Source organism: Nycticebus coucang, chromosome 10 (assembly GCF_027406575.1).
Source record: "Nycticebus coucang isolate mNycCou1 chromosome 10, mNycCou1.pri, whole genome shotgun sequence".
Lineage (NCBI taxonomy): Eukaryota > Metazoa > Chordata > Mammalia > Primates > Lorisidae > Nycticebus > Nycticebus coucang.
In genome coordinates, this window is record NC_069789.1 from 105,183,937 (window position 1) to 105,209,276 (window position 25,340).

At 38.6% G+C, this 25,340-nt stretch overlaps 1 protein-coding gene across 6 annotated transcripts in view; it reads left to right on the forward strand.

Moving 5' to 3' along the window:
- ASH1L (ASH1 like histone lysine methyltransferase) overlaps positions 1-25,340 on the forward strand; it is a 204,849-nt gene that overhangs the window by 32,071 nt on the left and 147,438 nt on the right. For 5 of the 6 annotated variants that reach the window (XM_053604681.1, XM_053604679.1, XM_053604684.1 and 2 more), the window contains exons 2-3: positions 504-1,022; positions 12,386-12,502. In XM_053604681.1, coding sequence (XP_053460656.1) covers positions 603-1,022; positions 12,386-12,502 — 537 coding nt within the window. In that variant the 5' untranslated portion in view covers positions 504-602. The remainder of the gene's footprint in view (positions 1-503; positions 1,023-12,385; positions 12,503-25,340) is intronic. The other variant, XM_053604683.1, reaches the window with a different exon arrangement.

The window sequence follows — 25,340 nt, forward strand, 5'->3', positions numbered from 1 at the left end:
AGTCCTAACCCCAAAAGCCTGATTAATCTCTTATGAAAGTTTGGAACACTGAAACCAGCCTAAAAGGTTTTTATTTTTTTTACCTTCAATAAAACTGGTTTTATTCAACTAATGTGCAGGGAATATATTCCTTTAAAACCGAGGCGTGCCAAAATATATGAGGTTATTTTTTATTTTATTTTTCCTTCCCCCTTTTGAAGTTGTTATCTTAGCCTGTTGTTTAATCATCTGCTGCAGAATATTCTTGATAGAGTTGTAACAGGGGTTCTTAATACCACTATAGCTTGTTTATAATATCTTAATTATGGTAAAGATAATATTCTGAAATTTTAATTGTATTTATAATGAAATCTATTCTGAACTACATCTTGATGTTTTATGTTTTTAGCTGTGATTTTTGGGTGGTTATTGACCTCCTTGTCCCCTTCCCTCTGTACCCATTTCTAATGTTAATCAATAGTTGCCTCTTTTCTGATAAATTTTTGTTATGGTCTGTCCTGCAGAGAAAGATGCTGGTTGCAAGTTTTGGAGATTCCTGTTTTTTATGGAACACAGTTCTGTAAAATTTTCATAAGATTCCTTGGCAATAACATACGCTTGTGATGGACCCTAGAAATACTGCTATGTTAGGATTGGGTTCTGATTCCGAAGGTTTTTCAAGAAAGAGTCCTTCTGCCATCAGTACTGGCACACTGGTCAGTAAGAGAGAAGTAGAGCTAGAGAAAAACACAAAGGAGGAAGAGGACCTTCGCAAACGGAATTGGGAGAGAAACATTGAATCAGGGAAAGATGATGGTTTGACTGATGCACAGCAACAGTTTTCAGTGAAAGAAACAAACTTTACTGAGGGAAATTTAAAATTGAAAATTGGCCTTCAGGCTAAGAGAACTAAAAAACCTCCAAAAAACTTGGAGAACTATGTATGTCGACCTGCCATAAAAACAACTATCAAACACCCAAGGAAAGCACTTAAAAGTGGGAAAATGACAGATGAAAAGAATGAACATTGTCCTTCAAAACGGGTAAGTAGAATTCCCAACAATATGTGGTCATTGACAATATTTGGGTTTTTCCTATTAATTTTTATGTAACCTACACAGATATTCCAGGCAGTTTGATTTTAATCTTTTTATCTTATTTCCATATAGTCTGTTTTGTGAGCCTAAAATAAGCTTTGAGGCTTATCAGAGATGTAAGTAATAGCATAACCATGTATGTATTTGTAAATTTATGACAAATGTTTTAAATGGGAACATATCCATATTGTTGCTCCTAAAGTGTTATAGTGGAAAGGATATTGGATTTATAGTTAGAAAAATCTAGATTTGAATCTTGCCTTCCCATTACTAACAGTGAGACTATGAACAAATTTATAGTGAAACAGCTGAGCCTCAAAGATGTTAAAACCACCTACCTTCCAGGATGGTTGAAAGGATCTGATTCACTAACATGTTGAAAGTTTTTATTAAATGAATTGGTCTATAAAAATTAATTTCTATTGTTTTTCATATAGCAAATTAATATATAGAAAATGCCCCCCCTTCCTGCTAGCTATCCAAATTTAATGACTAATTTTTCTTAAGTCTGATTACCCTGTCTAGTAAAGGTACTAAATTTGTGTTGCATCTGTGTTGACCACAAGTTCTAGTCACCCTGTATGATGTTTAATTTCAGACTGTAGTGTAGGTATCATGTATGCCCACATGTGGATTTAAAAAGTAGCATATACAAGTAAAGCAATGGAGCTAAGCAGAAAGAGTGTGCTTTAACACTTTAGCTAAAATTTTAGAATATTCCTATCTGTATGAAATGGCTTGTTTTTTTTTTTTTTAACTATTAATTCCTTACTTTCAAATTTGTGTGCTTTTTACATGTTACCAGAAATCATAATGGCTTAGAGTCTTTGTTCTTCTTCATCTTAATATGGCATCTGGAAATTTTCAATTGTTGCTGTTCTATACAACATCATAGAAATATATGTATAATATAGCTTGGGGTGATTTCTTGGTAAAATCAACTGTGAATGAATTTGTAGGTTATAAAGCAGAAAAAAATGAGTATTATTTATACTCATTTATAATATTATTTATACCATAACTATTATAGTAGTTACTGAAAATAATTAATTGGATAAATCTTAGGTAAATTGGTTAACCTATCCTGAGTCTTGTTTTTCTTATTTCTGAAATGAAGATGATATCTGTTCTAGTTGATCTCAGGAATTTTTAGAATAATTTTTATAAAAAAATATATTTTTATATTTATTTAGACATTTTACATAAACATTGTTAGAGTTCATTTTGCACAAGTAACTTGTTAAGGGTTTCCAAGATAATTGTATTTAGTAATCTTTCTATAATGTTGTTTTAAATAGTTATTAATGAAGTTTTGTACTCAAAAAATGTCACCTTCAATACTTAACTTTACATTCTATACTGTATATAGTTTATGTACTATGTATCCCGTGTGTAATAGGATCCAGCCCATGATTTCTGAGAGAAGGTATCTGTATAATCACAAAACTGCTAAATCATCTACCTCTCTCTCACACTCTTAGCCTTCTGAGTCTAAATTGTCTCTTACTCCCCTTGTCTGTGTCCATGTGTATACGTTTTTTAGCACCCATTTATGATCGAGAACATGCAATATTTGATTTTCTCTACCTGGCTTATTTCATTTAAGATAACAACCTCTAGGATTGGGCACAGTGGCTCATGCCTGTAATCCCAGCAATCTGTGAGACCAGGATGGGTGGATTGCTTATGCTCAGGAGTTCAAGACCAGTCTGAGCAAGAGTGAAGACCCCGTCTCCACTAAAAATAGAAAAACTAGCTGGATGTAGTGTTGAACACCTGCAGTCTCAGCTGGGGAGGCTGAGGCGGGAGGATCACTCGAGCCCAGGAGTTTGAAGTTGCTGTGAGCTATGATAACTCCACAGTACTCTACCAGGGCAAGAGAAAGAGAGACTGTCTCTAATAATAATAATAACAAGGACCTGTAGTTTCATCTGTTTCTGCAAAAGACTTGATTTCATTCATTTTTCTGTCGGAATAGTATTGCTTTATGTATATAATACATTTTTTATTCATCTATTGATGAATATTTAGATTGATTCCATATCTTTGCTACTGTGAATAGTGCTGTGATATACATGAGTGAAGGTGTCTTTTGATATATAAATTTCTTTTCCTTTGGATCCAGTGGGACTGTTGGATCAACTGACAGTTTAATTTTTAGTTATTTGAAATATCTCAATAGTATTTTTCAAGAAGGTTGTTCTAATTTATATTTTTACAGTGTATGAGAGTTCCCTTGTCTTCATATCTTTGCCAGTGTCTGTTGTTTTTATCTTTTCTGAGTGGGGTAAGATGGTACCTCACTGTGATTTTAATTGGCATTTGTGTGATGATTAGTTAGGATGTTGAATATATTGCGGTCTTCTGAATTATTTGAAGAATTATTTCTTCAAAAATAATGGAAAGGGTATGGGCAGTGGGCTAGGCATGGTGGCTCATGCCTGTAATCCTAGCATTCTGGGAGTCTGAGGCTGGTGGATTGCTTGAGTTCAGGAGTTCGAGACCAGCTTGAGTAAGAGCAAGACCCAGTCTCTACTAAAAACAAAAATTAGCTGGGCACTGTGGTGGGTGCCTATAGTCCAGCTACTCAGAGGCAAGAGAGTCACTTGAGCCCAAGAGTTTGAGGTTACTGTAAGCTAGGATACCACAGCAGTCTACCCAAGGCAACAAAGTGAAACTCCATTCCCCCAAAAGTGGGGGGAAGCAGAACAATAGAAGGCAGTGTAAGCAATGAGCAAAGAAGTGCCATCAGCTACCTCAAAGGATAAGATTTAGTGTCCTTAATTCATGCTAGTACAGAGTACTTAGACTAATATTGCAATTTCCGACACCATCCTTTTCTAATTTGAAAATGTTCACACTGCAAAATGCCTTTCATTTTATATTTATAGGTACATACATATAAAGTAATAAATTGTGATAGGATCAATAAAACTTAAAATTTGTCATTTTAATCATTTTTAACGTATACTTTTGTACCATTAACTACACTCATATTGTTCTGTAACTTTTGCCACCCTTCAGCTCTAGATCTTTTTTATCTTCCCCAACTGAAACTCCATACTATTAAATGCTAGCTCCTCATTCTCCCGTCTCAAAGATACTTTCTGTCTCTATGAATTTGACTACTCTACTTAGCTCAAATAAGTAGACTTATACAATGTTTGTCCTTTTGTAACTGTCTTATTTTAGTTAACAAATTATCCTCAGGATTCATCCATTTTATAGCATGTGTCAGAATTGCCTTTGGTTTTTAAGGTAGAATAATATTCCACTGTACATGTATACCACATTTTGTTTATCCTTTGATCCATTAATGGATACGGGGGTTGCTTTTACCTTTGTCTATTGTGACTAATGCTACTACAAACATGGTGTACAAATGTCTGTTTGAGTCTCTGCTTTCATGTCTTTGGGGCATATACCTAGAAGTGGAATTTTTGGATCATATTGTAATTCTATGCTTAATTTTTTAAAATTCATTAATAGTTTATTTATCACTCATATCATAGGTCAGTGACAAACACCTATGTAAATCAGCCCCCCAAAATTCTTTATATTCCAAAATCACTTTGTGCTTTGAAAGATACCAGCCTTTCTCATCTTCTCAAAATCTTTCATAGAATCATAGTTTCTGTAGAAATCTGTATATGCCCTCTTTCTTGGTTGAGCCACAGCAAACTTACAGAAGGCTGCAACCCCTCAGGGATACAGCGAATGCTCCAACAATATAAATCCGCAGGCATCTGGCCAAGAGGCCACGTATCGGAGGTTTGGCCAAAGCACTGGAAGCCATGGTAGTTATTGTCCTTGATGGGTATGCCAACCTCAACATATCTTTCCCCTATGCTTAATTTTTCAAAGAATCACCATACTGTTTTCTGTAGGGTTGTAGTATTTTTCATTCCCATTTTGAGTGTACAAAAGTTGCAATTTCTCTACATCCTCACCAAGTTATTTTCTGTGTGTGTTTATTTTGTTTTGAGACAGTCTCATTCTGGAACCCTGGGGTAAAGTGCCATGGCATCATCATAGCTCACAGCAACCCCAGACTCTTGGGCTCAAGAGATCCTCTTGCCTCAGCCTCTGGAGTAGCTGGAACTATAGGCAGGTACCACCATCCCCAGTTAGATTTTTTTTTGTTGTTGTTGTTGGTTTTGAGACAGAGTGTCATTTTATCACCCCTAATATATTGAGAGCAATGCCATCATAGCTCATAGCAACCTCAAACTCTTGGCTCAAGTGATCCTCTTGCCTCAGCCTCCCAAGTGGCTGAGACTACAGGTACCCACCACAATGCCCAGCTATTTTTAGAGACAATGTCTCTCTCTTGCTCAGGCTGGTCTCGAACTGCTGAGCTCAAGCAATTCACTTACCTCGGCCTTCCAGAGTTGTAGGATTACAGGCATGAGCCACTGTGTCCAGCCCGGCTAGTTTTTCTGTTTTTAGTAGAGACAGTCAGTATTTTGCTGTGTGTTGTATGTTGCTCAGGCTGGTCTGGAATTCCTGATCTCAAGCAGTTCACCCACCTCAGCCTCCCATCGTTCTAGGATTACAGGTGTGAGCCACTGTGCCCTACCTTTCTATGTGTTTTTGTAAAGTTATAGCCATCCTAATATGTGTGAGTCATCCGTTATATTTACAGCTTATAACAATGATTTACATGTATTTTTTGATACTGGCTTCATTGTATTATTATTATTTTTTTTTTTGTAGAGACAGAGTCTCACTTTATCGCCCTCGGTAGAGTGCCATGGCATCACACAGCTCACAGCAACCTCCAACTCCTGGGCTTAAGCGATTCTCTTGCCTCAGCCTCCTGAGTAGCTGGGACTACAGGCGCCCGGCACAACGCCCAGCTACCTCTTGGTTGCAGTTCAGCTGGGGCCGGGTTTGAACCCGCCACCCTCGGTATATGGGGCCGGCGTCTTACTGACTGAGCCACAGGCGCCGCCCCACATGTATTTTTTAAACATGAAATAAACTAAGATCTTTTACCTTTCTAATTTATCTCCAGTGCTCCAAAATAAATAGCACTCAGGGGGCTATAAATAGAAATCTTTCCCCTTGGGCGGCGCCTGTGGCTCAGTCGGTAAGGCGCCGGCCCCACATACCGAGGGTGGCGGGTTCAAACCCGGCCCCGGCTGAACTGCAACCAAAAAATAGCTGGGCATGGTGGCGGGCTCCTGTCGTCCCAGCTACTCGGGAGGCTGAGGCAAGAGAATCGCTTAAGCCCAGGAGTTGGAAGTTGCTGTGAGCTGTGTGATGCCATGGCACTCTACCCGAAGGGCATAATGTGACACTCTGTCTCTACAAAAAAAAAAAAAAAAAACAAAAAAAAAAAGAAATCTTTCCCCTTAACTCATTTTTGCTCATTTATAAACTTACACAGTTTCAATGAAAATACAATTTTTTCTGGAACTTGTCCAGCTGATTGTAAGGTTTGTATATTGTTCATTTTTATTTAATCTGTGGTTGCAGTTGGAGCCTAATTAGATGATGACTTCCTTGAGAGGCTTTGACTTTGTTTTGCCAAGAGTTAGGGTATGTTACTAACATATTTCTGGGCTTTTAATTTTGCCTCTAGGCCATAGTTTGGTGCATTTACCCTCTGGACTGTTGTGGCTATTTAGGTCAGCCCCTTTTGGTCTCCTTGGAGATTTTTCTTATGAGGCCAGCACTGCAATAAATGTTATACTTTATGCTGGTTTGAGTCATTCTGTTGTGATACAAGATTTCACAGTATTTAACCTGTTATATTGCTAGAAGTGGAAATCCTCTTATTGGTTTATAAGCAAAATGTTCACTATTAATTTGGTAGTAAGTTTTCCTATCATTTTTCTTTCTAATGTCAAAGAAAAACTTTTTATAAGTTTTCTCGAAAAAATTGTGTTTAGCTTTCTTGCAACTTCATGTGATATGTACCATTTCATAAATCCTTGGAATGGTACATTTATTCTTGTAGTAGTTCAGAGAGTGAAAGGAGAGATGGAAGTCGTAATATTTACACATTTATCACAAACTAACTTAAAAGGAAACAGAGCAATGGTATATGTCTTTCCATCTTTTAAAGTAAATTCTAGTTTTGGAGTTGAGTACCATAGCCCAGCTATATGTATAGTTCACTTTTAGTATATTAAGCCAAAAAGAAGAAGAAATGCTTCTGTGTGGTTTTTTTTTTTTTTAATTGTTGGGGATTCATTGAGGGTACAAGAAACCAGGTTACACTTATTGCATTTATTAGGTAAAGTCCCTCTTATAATTGTGTCTTGCCTCCAAAAGGTGTATCACACACCAAGACCTTACCCCCCTCCCTCCTTCCCTCTCTCTGCTCTTCCATTCCCCCATCTTTCCCCCTCCCTACTCCACCCTCTACTCTCCCAAGAAAATGCTTTTGTGACAAAGGGAAAATCTCCAAAATACCTGGTTTCCTATAGCTGGTAATTAAAAATTGAAATTAGTGCCAGCAGAAAAGGATTGAGAGGATATTTCACTACCACTGTGTACTGATTATAAATTAGATCAATAGCATTGAAATTTGGTGCTGTGTTGACTAACAGTTTGTCATTGGATAGTTTATTTGATGTTGCTTTAGCCTTGAATGAATTTAATGAACCCAATGAATTGTAAATGAAATTAATAGCCATAATTATAATTTCTCTTTCAAAAGACAGTCTTCTATTTAGAAAAGAAAGGTCTATGCCAACACAATTGATTATTTAAGAAATAGTTCATTAAAGGGCGGCGCCTGTGGCTCAATCGGTAAGGCGCCGGCCCCACATACCGAGGGTGGCGGGTTCAAACCCGGCCCCGGCTGAACTGCAACTGAAAAATAGCCGGGTGTTGTGGCGGGCTCCTGTTGTCCCAGCTACTCAGGAGGCTGAGACAAGAGAATCGCTTAAGCCCAGGAGTTGGAGGTTGCTGTGAGCTGTGTGATGCCACGGCACTCTACCAAGGGCCATAAAGTGAGACTCTGTCTCTAAAAAAAAAAAAAAAAAAAAGAAATAGTTCATTAAAGAAGTAACTTTGAATTTTAGTGTGTTGATATTTGTAGAGAGTTATTAAAGCCCACATGAATCCAAATATTATATTTAAGACCTGTTGGCTGGAAATTGTATTAAGCTGTAGAACTGGTAGATTTAATATAGGTTATTAAATAAGAAAATACAGTAATTGAGTAATAATAATGATACCTTAGCTCTTGCCCAGTATAGATGGTTTGCCTTATAATTTTAAATTGCTGCAAACAGATTGCAGTGATTTTGAAATGGAATTGTTGGAAGTATATTGATTTGATATTACCTAGATTTTTACTTTCTTTCTTGATAATTCTGCCAAATAGCAATAGTATATTACATTTCCTAAATATAGTAATTCCTTTACATTGTACCCTGTGTTACAGCTAACCCTGTGTTAGGTTAGCTCAGTTTTAGATAAAATGTGTATATATATATATATTTTATTGATACAATACAAATGCCATAAAATTTATCCTTTTAAAATGTACAGTTAAGTGTTTTTCAGTATATTCAGTGTATCTGTGTGATGATTACTAATTTTAAAACATTTTCATCAACTTAAATTTGTATACCAATATTTTGCTTTGTGCTTTCAACAAAAGAGGGTCAGGTTTTGTGTCACTTAATTTTAGACATAATATCTAGAGTAGGTTCAGAGCAATCTTTGATTTATTCATTTTCCCGTGTGCAGTAAACAAGTAATTATGCTATAATGTCATAACTGCCATAAAAGAAATACATACAGAGTATGTGAATCACAGAATCATTGGGAGATGATTAGATTAACAAGAGTATGCACAAAGAGGAGCTCGTATTTAAAATTAGGTGTCAAGAAGCCAGGCATGGTGGCTTATGCATGTAATCCTGGCAGTTCTGGAAAGTGAGGATTGCTTGAGACCAGGAGTTTGAGAAAAGCCTGGGCAATACCATAAAGACTCTGTCTTTACAAAAAGCAGAAAACACAATTTGCCAGGTGTGCCCATAGTCCCAGCTTCTTGAGAGGCTGAGGCAGGAGAATTGCTTATGCCTTGGAGTTTGAGGTTGCAGTGAGCTGTCATTGCAGCACTGCACTCCAATCTGTATGACAGAGCAATGCCCTGTCTCTAAAAATAGTAGTAATATATGTATAAGTAAGCTAAATAAAAAATAAAATTAGATGTTGACAACTTTTGTTAGAATTTGCTGGACAAAGAAGGGCTTTGGGGACAAAAATAATGGGCAAATGTACACTTAACGATGTCTCACCAGGTTTGTCAGTTGTACTATAAAACTAAAATTTGACAGCCTTTTAGTATATATGAGTACTAATAAAATGTAAAGAATAGAGGAGAAAAGGGGTACAAACATAATCAGCCTTTTGTGTTATATTTAAAAACTTTGGAAGCCACTGCCTCAGTGTTTTTCTACTTCTTCTAAACAGACCTTGGGTTGAATCTTCCTTGTTCTGATTTATAAAGTGGGTTGTTTCATTTTTTAAATCATATTCTATGTGTATTGTTGCTTTTAGCTTTATAGAATTTTAAAATAAGAATATTATGACCTGGCGCTGAACTGCAACTAAAAAATAGCCGGGCGTTGTGGCGGGCGCCTGTAGTCCCAGCTGCTTGGGAGGCTGAGGCAAGAGAATCATGTAAGCCCAAGAGTTAGAGGTTGCCATGAGCCGTGTGATGCCACAGCACTCTACCCGAGGGCAGTATAGTGAGACTCTGTCTCTACAAAAAAAAAAAAAAAGAATAATATGACCATACTCCTTTTCTGGGATTTTTGTTTGTTTTTTAAGTTTATGGTCCTTCTTTATAATAGTATTCCTCTTTTAGAAAGAGGAACAATTAAAAATTAAAATTGCCTTTTTTTTTTTTTTTGAGACAGAGTCTCACTGTGTCGCTCTCAATAGAGTGCTGTGGCATCACAGCTCACAGCAACCTCAAAATCTTGGACTTAAGCGATTCTCTTGTCTCAGCCTCTCAAGTAGCTAGGACTACTGGTGCCCACTACAATGCCCAGCTATTTTTTTGTTGCAGTTGTCATTGTTGTTTAGCTGGCCCAGGCCAGGTTCAAACCCACCAACTTCAGTGTATATGGCTGGTGCTATAACCACGGTGCTATGGGCACAGAGCCAAAAATTGCTTTTTCAGAACACTTTTCTATTTGAGACATACCGTATCCTTTATAGCTTTAATGTTAAATCTTACTAAGGATGTAATGCCTGCCTTTTATTTTATAAATATGTGCATAATTAATAGTAAACTGCCTTGGTCTTCAATCAGGAATAAAGTCAAGCAGGGGCTGGAAGCAGTGGCTAACACTTGTAATCCTAGCACTTTGGAAGGCCCAAGCAGGAGGATTGCTTGAGGTCAGGACTTCGAGACCAGCCTGAGCAACATAGCAAGACCCTGTTTCTACAAACAGAATTAGCCAGGCATGGTGGTATGTGCATGTAGTCCCAGCTATTTGGGAGGCTAAGGACTGGAGTTTGGGGTTGTAGTGAGCTATGAAGATGCCAGGGCCCTCATGCCAAGCAACAGAATGAGACCTGTCTCAAAAAACAAAACAAACAAAAACAAAAAGTCATGCAGGAATAACATTGGGCAAAGCAAGCAAATGGCATCAGAGATCAGGTTATGGATGAGTTGCAGAAGTTTTACTATTGAAAGAGGAAGGGAAGGTGGGATTTGGTGGCTCATGCCTATAATCCCAGCATTCTGGGAGGCCGAGGCCAGTAGATTGTTTTGAGTTTAAGAGTTCAAGACCAGCCTGAGTAAGAGTGAGACCCTGGCCAGGCTTGGCGGCTCATGCCTGTAATTCCAGCATTCTGGAAGGCTGAGGCGGGTGGATTGCCTGAGCTCACAGATTTGAGACCAGCCTGAGCCAGAATGAGACCTTATCTCTAAAAATAGCCGGGCATTGTGGTGGGCTCCTGTAATCCTAGCTACTCAGGAGGCTGAGGCAAGAGAATTGCTTGAGCCCAGGAGTCTTAGATTGTTGTGAGCTGTGACGCCACGCCACTCTAGAAGGGCAACAAAGTGAGACTCTATCTCAAAAAAGAAAAAAAAAAAAAAAAGCACAGATGGTAGATGTATACATTAGAATATTTTAGCTATTTTTAGTTGAGTTACATTGAATTACTAATATAAGAGAATATACATGAAAGCAAAAAGATAATCCTGACATCTTTCTGTAGGATTTGGTAGTAATCTTTACAGTGAAAACAGTGAAACAGCATGCAACCTGCTTCTGGACCCCACCTTTCCATTTTTAGCAGAATTGCTGAATGTGATTATTCTGTAGCTCCTCATTCAGTACTTGATTTAATGGATAGGGGGCTCCAAAAGACTTTGGAAGAAATCAGAAGCAGACCAAAAATTATAAGCCAAAGGCAGGGAAGCTTGGTAACTTCTTTTTACCCAGTTTGTTGGTTATGATGATTTGGGCAATTATGATGATTAGTAATTATCAAACAAGTAGAAATTCTCCTAAGCATACTTAGTACTTTTTTTTCTGTCTGTCGCAACCTCGATAATTAGATTACTACCGCAACACGGTGGCTCACACCTTATAATGGTGGCTCATGCCTACAATCCTAGCACTTCGGGAGCCTGAGGCAGAAAGATTACCTGAGATCACAAGTTAGTACAAGCTTAAGAAAAATAGCAAGATCCCATCTTTACTTTAAAAAGTAGAGTAATTAGCCATGTATGGTATTGTGCGCCTATAATCTCAGCTACTTGGGAGGCTGAGGCACAAAGATTTTGTGAGCCCAGGAGTTCAAAATTATGGTGAGTTATACCACTGTACTCCAGCCTGTATGACTGAGTAAGACCTGTCTTTAGGGGGGGGAAAAGAACAGAATTAAATTAAGATAATAGAGAAAAAGTAGAAAAGTAAATTTAAGGTTACTAAATTCAAATAAAAAGTAAAAGAAAAAAATGTTTCTTGCATAATAGAGGAAGAAAGGCAGATGACAGAGTGGAAAGATTCAGCTCAAACATATTCCTTGCCTTTCACTCAGTTAGTTGTTCTATCCTCTCTGCTTCTGTACATATACAAGATTGATTAGTTAAGTTTGGGAATGCATTATAGAAAAAGTGCTACATACCTCTGCTGAATATCACTACGGTCACCAGATGGCCAAAGAGAGTACTTCGAACGTGACCTTAGTGATATTCAGCAATGAGGTATGTAGGATTTTTTCTAGGATGAATTCATGAACTTAATTGAGCTCGTATTTTAGTTTTTAACATATAGGACATTGTATTATAATTATTAATATTTATCTCTTTCTTTTACTAGTGGTGGCTCCTTGAATGTCCAGTGGTCTTTTTAGTTGTTGCATTTCATGATCAACACAAAAAGTGCCTTAAAGGCAGCTCAATAAGACTCGAAGAAAGATCTGTAAGCATAAAACAGGTACTATCATCAGAACTAAAAATAACAATCCTGGGTGGCGCTTGTGGCTCAGTGAGTAGAGCGCTGGCCCCATATGCCGAGGGTGGCGGGTTCAAACCCAGCCCTGGCCGAACTACAACAAAAAAATAGCCGGGCGTTGTGGCGGGCACCTATAGTCCCAGCTGCTCTGGAGGCTGAGGCAGGAGAATCGCGGAAGCCCAAGAGCTGGAGGTTGCTGTGAGTCCTGTGACGTCATGGCACTCTACCAAGGGCAGTAAAGTGAGACTCTGTCTCTACAAAAATAAATAAATAAATAAAAATAAAAATAACAATCCTTAAAATATAGCTTGATGAATATGAAGATTTGTTTGCATAGCCCTAAGATGTTGTTTTTAAATATATTGTCATAACCAAACTGCTCAAATATTTTCTATTCTCTCATTTGCTAAAAATGTATAAACTTTTATGTCTATTTAAACCATCTATAGTTTTCTATTTTTAAGAAATTAGTGTTAATTAGGGCAGCGCCTATGACTCAAAGGAGTAGGGCACCAGCCCCATATGCTGGAGGTGGTGGGTTCAAACCCAGCCCCCGCCAAAAACTGCAAAAAAAAAAAAAGTGTTATTGATAGTAACGCTACTACCCATAGATATTTCATTAATTTCTTGGTAAAGGATGTCTTGGAGACTGCCCTTAAAAACCCCATTCATCTTATAAAACAAAAGCTTTTTTTTTTTTTCTTAAACAGTCTCACTTTGTCGCTCTCAATAGAGTGCTGTAGCATCATAGCTCACAGCAACCTCAACCTCTTGGGCTTAAGCGATTCTTTTGCCTTAGTTTCTGGAGTAGCTGGAACTACATGTACCCACCACAACACCTGGCTATTTTTAGAGATGGGGTCTCGCTCTTTCTCAGGGTGGTCTCAAACCCGTGAGCTCAGGCATTCTGCCCACTTTAGCCTCCCAGAGTGCTAGGATTACAGGTCTGAGCCACCTCGCCCAGCCTTAAAACAAAAGCTTTTAAATATTTTATCACAGCACTGGTAAACTAAGCTGTCTGTGGTATCTCCATTTAAAAACCAGGGAACAGGCGGCGCCTGTGGCTCAGTGAGTAGGGCACCGGCCCCATATACTGAGGGTTGTGGGTTCAAACCCAGCCCCGGCCAAACTGCAACCAAAAAATAGCCGGGCGTTGTGGCGGGCACCTGTAGTCCCAGCTGCTCGGGAGGCTGAGGCAAGAGTATCACGTAAGCCCAGGAGCTGGACGTTGCTGTGAGCCGTGTGACGCCACGGCACTCTACGAGGGCAGTAAAGTGAGACTCTGTCTCTACAAAAATAAAAAATAAAAACCAGGGAACATGCTCTTAATTTCAGAAAACATTTTTAGATGTCTAACACTTTTTGAAAGCATGTAATACGTCTTAATTAATGACTTTTCCCCTAAAGGGGGGAGGAGTGCCAGAATAGTCCAAGTAAAACAGTTTCGTTGTTATTACTGTGAAGTGTTGTTTTTATTCCAGTGCCTTTAAAAAAAAAATGTTTTTTGGGTCAGGTCTCAGCTCAAGCCTGTAATCCTAGGCTCTGGGAGGCCAAGTCCAGTGAATTTGCTGAGCACAGGAGTTTGAGACCAGCCTAAGGTAGAGTGAGACACCATCTCTACTAAAAATAGAAAAACTAACCAGGCATTGTGGCGCATGCCTATAGTCTCAGCTGCTTGGGAGGCCCACACAGGAGGATTGCTCGAATCCAGGAGTTTGAGGTTGCTGCGAGATATGTCGCCATGGCATTCTATAGTAGAGGACAAAATGAGACTCTGTCTCAAAAATAAAAAAATAATAAAATAAAAAACCCAATTCACTTTGTTTAGGCCATTCATCCCTAATCAGCAAATGGGAGGCTTATTAATAGAAAATAGGCATATTTTCTCGTGTTAGCTATGCCCTGTTGACTGCATGCCATCTCTGAGTGCATTTTTTTCTTATGCCAACTGTGAAACGGTCCAGAATACAAGTCCACGTTATCCCACTGCTATCCTTCTCTCCCAGTTTCTTGCTGACAAAAGCTAGTCAACTGAGAAGACCTGATTGTATGTAGATCTTTCTAAGCCCTGCTATGATGTATTCTGTTTTCTTACCTTTATTTTGATTGTTTACTTGGGAAGGTGCTTGAACTAGAGGCATTTTGTAGTAGGGAACAGTTGGCACAGAGCTCAGCTTCTCCATGGCAGCAGCAATTATGTAAATTATCCTGGATTTTTACATTTTAGTAAACGCTTTTTTTTCCTGCATGTACATACACAAAACAAACAGCTAAGGGACTGTGCTCTATTCTAAAGCCTTGGATATAAAACAAGTTGCCACTCTTTCAAAAATAACTTCTGTTATGGGAGCATACACTCCCTTAAATGGAGAGGAGGAGCAGATCGCTTCTATTGGACTGTGCCGCCTCTGTTGTAAATGAGCCAAGGAAGATTAAAACTACCATAATTAGTTTAATCAAGTTCATCCTCAATTCTTCCTTTCATTATGTAGTAGGAACTTCTCTAATCAGGGCTGCATTTGGCTGATTGAACAGTTTTACTTTCTCTTATAGTGTAGAATTTAAGCAATAGATATCTGCTTGCATCTGTATTGAGGTTTGTTTTAAATAGTGTATGTAATGAGGTATGGTGAATGTGAATGTTTCTCATTTCATTGTTGATCTTTTTTTTTTTTTTTAGAGTTCAACATTTTCATTATATTCTTTTTTTTTATTGTTAAATCATAGCTGTGTACATTAGTGCAATCTCCTGTACCCATTCTAAGATGCACCATAGATGTGGCCCCACCCATTACCCTCCTTCCTCCACAACCTCCCCCCTCCCTTTCCCTTCCTTGGCCCTTTCCCCATAGTCTTGTGCTATAGTTGGGTTATAGTCTTCATGTGAAAGCTATAATTTAGCTTCATAGTAGGGCTGAGTACATTGGATACTTTTTCTTCCGTTCCTGAGATACTTTGCTAAGAAGAATATGTTCCAGCTCCATCCATGTAAACATGAAAGAGGTAAAGTCTTCATCTTCCTTTAAGGCTGCATAGTATGCCATGGTATACATGTACCACAATTTCCTAGTCCATTCGTGGGTCGATGGGCACTTGGGCTTCTTCCATGACTTAGCAATTATGAATTGGGCTGCAATAAACATTCTGGTACAGATGTCTTTGTTATATTGTGACTTTTGGTCTTCTGGGTATAAACCTAGTAAAGGAATTATAGGATCGAATGGCAGGTCTATTTTTAGATCTCTTAAGTATTCTCCAAACATCCTTCCAGAAGGAACGTATTAGTGTGCATTCCCACCAGCAGTGTAGAAGTGTGCCCTTTCCTCCACATCCACGCCAGCATTTCTGGTTTTAGGATTTTGTTATGTGGGCTACTCTTACTGGGAGTAGGTGATATCTCAGAGTAGTTTTGATTTGCATTTCTCTGATGATTAAGGATGATGAGCTTTTTTTCATGTGTTTGTAGATTTTGCATCGGTCTTCTTTAGAGAGGTTTCTCTTCAAGTCCGTTGCCCACCCTGAGATGGGGTCACGTGTTCTTGTTAATACGTTTGAGTTTTCTGTGGATTCTGGTTATTAGACCTTTATCGGAGGTATAACCTGCAAATATTTTCTCCCATTCTGAGGGCTGTCTACTTGCTTTACTCACTATGTTCTTGGCTGTGCAGAAGCTTTTTAGTTTGATCAGGTCCCAGTAGTGTATTTTTGATACTGCTTCAATTGCCTGGGGAGTCCTCCTCATAAAATATTCACCCAGGCCGATTCCTTCAAGAGTTTTCCCTGCACTTTCTTCAAGTATTTTTATAGTTTCATGTCTTAAGCTTAAATCTTTTATCCAGTGAGAGTCTATCTTAGTTAATGGTGAAAGGTGTGGGTCCAGTTTCAATCTTCTACAGGTTGCCAGCCAGTTTACCCAGCACCATTTGTTAAATAGGGAATCTTTTCCCCACTGAATGTTTTAAATTGGCTTGTCAAAGATCAAATAACGGTAAGTAGCTGGATCCATCTCTTGGTTCTCTATTCTGTTCCAGACATCTACTTCTCTGCTTTTGTGCCAGTACCATGCTGTTTTGATCACTATGGATTTATAGTGCAGTCCCAGGTCTGGTAGCGTGATTCCTCCTGCTTTGTTTTTATTGCTGAGTAATGTTTTGGCTATTCGAGGTTTTCTCTTATTCCATATAAAATGAAGTATTATTTTTTTCAAGATCTTTAAAGTATGACAATGGAGCTTTAATAGGAATTGCGTTAAAATTATATATTGCTTTGGGCAGTATGGACATTTTAACAATGTTGATTCTTCCCAGCCATGATCTTGAGAATGGAAAAAGTCATTGTTGAACTAAATTGTTGGAAGGCATAGCTTCTTTAGTCCCACAGAATTAAGCCTAAATACCATCACTTTCACTCAGCTAATTCAGAAGCTGCTTTTTATGGTTGTCTGTATCTTTTATTTCATTTTAGTCATTGTAAATCACTCCAGAGATGCTCACATATAGACTGCTCTATAAGTGCATGTTATTAATTAATTCTAAGATGCAGCTGTATGGAAATGAATGAAAGTTTTGGGGGAGACATCAGAATTAAAGGCTTTTTAAATTCATTAATAGGAAGGAAAGGTTGAATACATGATGAAAGAGAAGTTGTTTGCTGTCTGATTTTTCTTTGTGAGTCAAAATCACTGGGCGCATAGTTCTAAATTGTACCTCTTTTTACAACTAATGAGATAGGGATGGAGACAAATCCTGAGATAAAAACTATAGGTTAAGGCATATGTGCTTTTGCAGTGATTTTTTTCATGTGAGGAATAAAATTTGTATAATAAAGAACTCTGCTTCAAAAATGGAGACCTTACAGCCTTTGTATTAACCTGGATGAAAGTGGAACACGTTATTCTTAGTAAAGCATCACAGGAATGGAGAAGCATGAATTCTATGTACTCAATTTTGATATAAGGATAATTAAGGACAAGGACGTGGTGGGGGGAGGGGAGAGCAGAGAGAGAAAGAAGAAGGGAGGGGTGGGGAAAGGAAGAGCCAAGAGAAGGAAAGAGGGTGGGGGTGGGGCCTTGGTGTGCCCCACACCTTTTGGGGGCAAGACAGGATTATGAAAGGAACTTTACCTAACAAATGCAATCAGTGTAACCTGGTTTCTTGCACCTCCAATGAATCCCCAACAATTAAAAAAAAAAAAAAAGAACTGCTAATAACTGAGACAAATTGGCACCTTATGGAGGCTGGTGCAGTGGCTAGAGTCTGTAATCACAGCTACTTGGGGGGTTAAGGCAGGAATATCACTTGAGCCTAGGCATTCAGGGCTACAATGTGCTTGATAATGGCTACTGGACTCTAGCCTGGGAGACTGAGTGAGACCCTGTCTCTGAAACATACATCTATGTCCATAAATAGCAAGAAGAGCTTTTTGCTGGTGGCATTTACATCACATGACAATTTCTGTGTCACTATTGCTGTTCTTTTGATTATCATAATATTTCTCAAGGAATTAAGCTTACTTTAGTACTATGTTTTGGCTCATGTTTCATTACAATGATTGTAATATAAGATGAATGAGCATATGGCTGTGCACCTGTGGCTCAAGCGGCTAAGGCACCAGCCACATACACCGGAGCTGGCGGGTTCAAATCCAGCCCGGACCCGCAAGACAATAATGATGGTTGCAACCAAAAAATAGCCCGGCATTGTGGCAGGCACCTACAGTCCCAGCTACTTGGGATGTGGAGGCAGGAGAATCGCTTGAGCCCAGGAGTTAGAGGTTGCTGTGAGCTGTGATGTCCTGGCACTCTACTTAGGGTGAAAGCTTGAGGCTCTGTCTCAAAAAAAAAAAGGATGAATGAGCATAGAGATTGGGCTTTGGTTTGGAATATAGAATTCAAGTTTAACACCTAATGAAAAACACATTATGGTCTGCTTTTGAAAAGAAAATATTTGGTGATTCTCTATTAAAATACTTAGTTTAATTATGTATATATTTAATTTTCTTTAATATTTTTGTTTAACTTTTTCTTTCTTTTTTTTTTTTTTTTTTGCAGTTTTTGGCCGTGGCCGGGTTTGAACAACCCACCTCCAGTATATGGGGCTGGCGCCCTATTCCTTTGAGCCACAGGTGCCACCCCTATTTAGCATTTTTTTACTCTTTCAATTATATGCCATAGTCTGAAGCTTTGTACTTTTCTTGAAAATGTTTTCTAAATATTTTCAGAAGCTCACTTAAGATTCTTGCCCTTATATTTTCTAATTTCTAACATTTTTGCAAGTACCTTATGTTTCATATAATCATTTAGGGAAACTTTGCCTGTAAATCTTTTGTCCGGAAACAGTTCAATGGAGATACGTATAATTGGCTTGCAAGATGATAAAACTGTGAATTTTCATCTGTATCTCTGATTTCATTGTGTACACACTGGTTTCAGTATCTGCCCAATAATAGAATAATAGGAAGAACTTTGTAGTTGGTGTCACATAAAGAGTATATATGTACTCCAAAGACACATCAGGTACCAGTAAACAAACTACTACTTTTTATTTATTTTATTTTTATTTTTTATTTTTTTGAGACAGAGTCTCACTGTGTCGGCTTCAGTAGAGTGCTATGGCATCACAGCTCACAGCAACCTCCAATTCTTGGGCTTTAAGCAATTCTCTTGCCTCAGCCTGCCAGGTAGCTGGAACTATGGGAACCTACCACAACACCCGGCTATTTTTTGTTGTAGTTGTCATTGTTGTTTTAGCTGGCCCGGGCTGGGTTTGAACCCACCAACTTCAGTTTATGTGACTGGCACCATAACCACTGTGACACAGGCACCGAGCCAAACTACTACTTTTAATAAGTCTTTGTATGTTGGTGTTGTTACGTACAGAGTATAATATTAAAGCTTTCCTTTGTTCAGGCTTTTTTTTTTTTTTGACATCTAATGATAACTAGCCCTTCCTGTTTCATCAATTTACATGCACAGCAAGTTAATTGCAATCTCTAGCATATTAAATAATGAATTTCTCTTATAAACGTTAATTCTGTAAGTGAAATTCTAGGCTATAATTATTAACTGAACACCCAACCTTGGGGGTGTGAACAAAATATCCTATTCTTAAGTTTCCAAAATGATTCAGAGCCATTATCTGTAACAATTAAATGACTGTTTTTCTTTTCTTTACTGATTGTTCATTCTATATGATTTTTTTCCCAATCACATTCATTCTGCCATGAGGGGATGTGAGATGCAGGTTATCTTTGGGCAAACAAAACAGAAGTTCAGTGTTATTTATCATCCTGTGCAGTCAGGCATGCATGTTTTTACATATCTAAATGTCTGATGTGCAAGACACACTAGTAATATATCTAATGATATCATTAACATTTTGTACATAAGAGAATGAGATTTAGGAACAAGTGTTTTACTGTGTATGCTCAGAAACATTATAATTTGGAATCGCATTATTTTTGTTTTGAGACCAAGTTGATCTTGAACACCTGATCTCAAGTAATCTTCCCAAAATGCTGGGATTGCAGGTGTGAGTCACTGCACCACAGAATTGTTAAAGTAAAAAACAAAGCAAAACAAAAACCTCTGTGAAACAATTTAAAGAGCATTATCCTGAGCCAGTATGAGTAACCATATGGACTGGTCATTTGTAAATCGAAGAACCCTTGAGTAAGAGGTCCTGAGGTGTTCAGATTACAGTTTGGCTTTATACATTTTAGAAAGACAGGAATTACATTTAAAATCTTAAATCAATACATGAGAGGTATACCTTGATTTGGCTGGAAAAGGCTGAGGCTTACAGGTTAAGTAGGTAGATTGAGAGAATCTTTGATTTGTAATTGTTGAGAAATAATGCTTTGTCTTAAGGCTTGGAATCAGATGAAAGGAAGAATGTTTTAAGACTAAGCCAAAGAGATCCAACTCAAAGTGATCTGTTATGCAAATTGATAGTCTACTTAACCTTTGCCTTAGATAGCCTTAAGTCCTGTTTATAATTTAGTATCCTATTTCTATAAATAGTTTGTTTTGTCATTCTTACGATCTTTATTTTAATATTAACGCTCATGTGTCTAAATTCCTACTAAATCAGAGATTTTTAATCAGTGTACCATAGCACATTAGGTGTGCTGTGAAAAATTCTTAAAAATCATTGATTGAATTATTTTCAGGAGACATTCAAAGCACAATAAGTATATTCTTTTTTGTTTTTTTTGGTTTTTTTTTGCAGATTTTGACCGGGGCTGGGTTTGAACCTGCCACCTCCGGCATATGGGGCTGGTGCCCTACTCCTTTGAGTTTTATTTGTTTTTTATTGTTAAATCATAGATGTGTACATTAGTGCAATCAAGGGGTACAATGTGCTGGTTTCCATTAGTGCAATCAAGGGGTACAATGTGCTGGTTTCATATACAATCTGAAATATTCTCATCAAACTGTTCAACGTAGCCTTCATAGCATTTTCTTAGTTATTGTATGTAGACATTTGTATTCTGCCTTTAGTAAGTTTTATTTTTTTATATGTATTTTTTGTTTATTTTTTGTATTTTTAATTTTTTCTTTCTTCTTTTTTAACTTTTTTTTTGTTTTTGTTTTTTTGGTTTTTGGCCGGGGCTGGGTTTGAACCTGCCACCTCCGGCATATGGGACCGGCACCCTACCCCTTGAGCCACAGGCGCCGCCCCTTTTTTAACTTTTTTATGAACACTTTTTTTTCCCCTTCTCCCTTCCTCTTCTTCCCTTCCTTATGGTTTCTGAGAGTGCTTACATCAGATTTTTAGAGGTTTTTTTGTTTGTTTATTTGTTTTGTTTGTATGTTTTTTACTTTTTTTTTAAATTATTTTACGATTATCATTATTTTTATTGTAGTTGGGTTTTGTTGTTGTTGTTATTGTCGGTATGTCTGTGTTTCTGTTTGTGCATCTGTGGGCTTGTGTGTCTGGTAGCCTTTCTATCTGTTTATTTGCTCATTTGGTCTCAATGAGTTTGGTGTTTCAACCTGCAGTTCTGAGCTCCCAGCACCTCCCTCCACTCTCACTCTGAGGTCTGGAGGCCTGTCCCCCAGAAGTCCAGATTCTTGGGTGATTCTCCAGGGGTGTGGATGGGGCCTGGACTACAGCTGGTCAGTGCTGATTCTGCGGCATGGGAGTGAAGAGATGACAGTCAGCTGAGAGGGAATCACACTGGAGAGGCAGTGCCCTGAGGCACAGAGCAGCAGCCGTTTTTGGCAACAATAGGGCCCACCCCCAGATATTCCAAAGCCACAACCCCTGTCTCCCTGGGCAACCAGAGGAGGCCGGGCATTTTCTCAGATGGCAACCACCGCAGAACAAATCTGGGAATGAAACACAGGCCCCATGAGTAAAGGGTTTACCTGTGGCGGTACTGGCCTAGGTGGAGCTTGGGGACCAGAAAACACACACGTAGAGCTGGGAAATTCCCAGGGCAGGGCTGACCCAGAGGATGGCTTTACTGAGCCTAAGACGCACCCGGCTCTCAGGGGATCATCAGCCTATAGACAAAGGAAGCCAGGAGGCTAGAACTGACAGCTAACCGTGCTATGAATACAAACCTGCAGGAGTAAAGACAGGGCCTGAGGCACAGGTTCTGGGAACTCAAAACAGCTTCTCTTCTGCAGAGGAATTTAGCAGGGACAGAAACAAATTTCCATAAAGTTGTTCTGTTCTGTTAGTAACATCAATTAGGGCTGGGGCTGGAACTGAGTGAACACGCCCCCCAGCCTACATCAAGCTCCTAAGGTTGTCAGGCCTCACCGCCCCCTGCTGGATAGAGTCACAGAACAGTGGCCTGGCTGAGCAGATACAGATTTCCTTGTGATTCAGGCAGGTGCAAACCCCTGGAGTATCTGCTCACTGGAGGAAACTGGGTCTCAGCCCTGCGGGGCTATCAGTGACTGGGTGTGACAGAGGGGCAAGGTGGGGAAGGAGACATCAACCTTCCCAGACTAAACTATTTGCTGGTGGGTTCTCCTGACTTCATGGAGCACCGGAGCAAGTCATATTTGTGTTGTCACCAGACCCCTGTGTTCCATTTCCCAGAGACCTTGGAAACTCTTCCACCTGGGACAGATGCTGACTGAGACAATTGATTTGGACCTTTTGAACTGTGCCAATCGCCTGAGGACTATTCAAGTGGTGCCCTGGGTGTGTGGTTGTAGGAAGGTTTGATTTTCCTTTTCCAACTGTTGCCTGTGGGGGGCGGGTGACTTGATTGCTGGTATTGCTCCATAGCTGAGACTTCAACCCTGAGTAACTGTTTCACAAGGGTCGAACAGAGACCAGCTGAAAACAAAACAGAACCACTTAGCCCCACCACACCAAATAGGTCCCCAGTTTCCCAGGCTATAGCACTGTACGGGTCCACAACAAAGCTCCAGGGGAAATGTCGAATGGTGTAAAATAATCATGGGACAGAATCAGCGAAAAACTCTGGTAACATGAATAACCAGAATAGATCAACCCTCCCCCCACACACACCAAGGAAAGATATGGCAGATGTTACTGAAGATCCCATACATAAACAGCTGGCTGAGATGTCAGAAATCGAATTCAGAATTTGGATCACAAACAAGATTAATAGAATGGAGAAAAATTTGGAATTAGAAATTCAAAGAGCAATTCAAAAGTCAGAATTAGAAATTCGAAAGTTGTCTCAAGAATTTAATGAATTTAAAGACAAAACCACCAAAGATTTTGATGCACTGAAGCAAGAATTTGCAGCCCTCAAAGATCTGAAAAATACAGTAGAATCCCTCAGTAATGGAGTGGAGCAAGCAGAAGAAAGGATCTCTGACATTGAAGACAAAGCTTTTGAATGCTCCCAAACTCTCGAAGAGGAAGAGAAATGGAGAGTAAAAATGGATCATTCTCTCAAAGAGCTCTGGGATAATTCGAAGAAGGCTAATATCCGCCTCACTGGAATCCCTGAAAGAGATGAAGTGGCCTTGCAAGGCACAGAGGCCATTCTCTATGAAATTATGGAAGAGAATTTTCCAGACACGCCAAGATATTTTGAAATTCAGATAGCAGACAGTTTCAGAACCCTAGCACTACTCAATCCAAATAAGACATCCCCCAGGCATATCATAATTAACTTCACTAGAGTCAATATGAAGGAGAAAATTCTGAAAGCAGCCAGACGAAAGAAATCCATTACCTACAATGGGAAGAATATTAGAATGACTGCAGATCTCTGTGCTGAAACTTTTCAAGCCAGAAGAGGGTGGTCATCAGCCTTTAATCTCCTAAAACAATAACATTCAACCCTGGATCCTTCATCCCGCTAAACTGAGTTTCATTTATGATGGAGAAATTAAATACTTTAATGACATTCACATGTTGAAGAAATTTGCCATAAACAAACCAGCTCTTCAGGATATTCTCAGACCTATCCTCCATACTGACCAGCCCAATCCTCTACCACAAAAATAAACTCACTCAGAAACTTTTGATCAAACTCCAACTTCCACAGTGGTGAAAGGATTAAAAATGTCCACTGGACTTTGGAAAAACTCGATACCCAAGATTTTACCAGACTTACCAATATTATCCATTAATGTAAATGGCTTAAACTGTTCTCTAAAGAGGCGTAGGTTAGCTGACTGGATACAAAAACTTAGACCAGATATTTGTGGCATACAAGAGTGTCCTCTTACCTTAAAAGGTAGACTCAGGGTGAAAGGATGGTCGTCCATATTTCAGACAAATGGTAATCAGAAAAAAGCAGGCATTGCAATTGTATTTGCAGACACAGTAGGCTTTCAACCAACAAAAGTAAGGAAGGATAAGAATGGTCACTTCATATTTGTTAAGGGTAATACTCAATATGATGATATTTCAATTAAGAATATTTATGCACCCAACCAGAATGCGCCTCAATTTATAAGAGAAACTCTAACAGACATGAGCAACTTGATTTTCTCCAGCTTCATAATAGAGATTTCAACACTGCTTTGGCAGTGTTGGATAGATCCTCCAATAAGAAGCTGAGCAAAGAAATTTTAGATTTAAACCTAACTATCCAACATTTGGATTTAGCAGACATCCACTGAACATTTCATCCCCAACAAAATTGAATACACATACTTCTCATCTGCCCACGGAACATACTCCAAAATCGATCATATCTTAGGTCACAAGTCTAACCTCAGTAAATTTAAAGGAATAGAAATTATTCCTTGCGTCCTCTCGGACCACCATGGAATAAAAGTTGAACTCAGTAACAACAGGAATCTGCATACTCATACAAAAACATGGAAGTTAAATAACCTTATGCTGAATGATAGCTGGGTCAGAGATGAAATCAAGAAAGAAATCGCCAAATTTTTGGAACGAAACGACAATGAAGACACGGATTGTCAGAACCTGTGAGATACCGGAAAGGCAGTCCTAAGAGGGGAATTTATAGCACTGCAAGTCTTCCTCAAGAAAATGCAAAGAGATTCCTCTCTTTAATAATGGGACATCTCAAGCAACTGGAGAAGGAAGAACATTCCAACCCCAAATCCAGTAGAAGAAAAGAAATAACCAAAATTAGAGCAGAATTAAATGAAATTGAAAACAAAAGAATTATACAACAGATCAATAAATCCAAAAGTTGGTTTTTTGAAAAGGTCAATAAAATAGGTAAACTTTTGGCTAACCTAACCAGGAAAAAGACAGCAAAATCTCTAATGTCATCAATCAGAAACGACAAAGATGAAATAACAACAGACTCCTCAGAAATTTAAAAAATCCTTAATGAATATTACAAGAAACTTTACTCTCAGAAATATGAAAATCTGAAGGAAATTGACCAATACTTG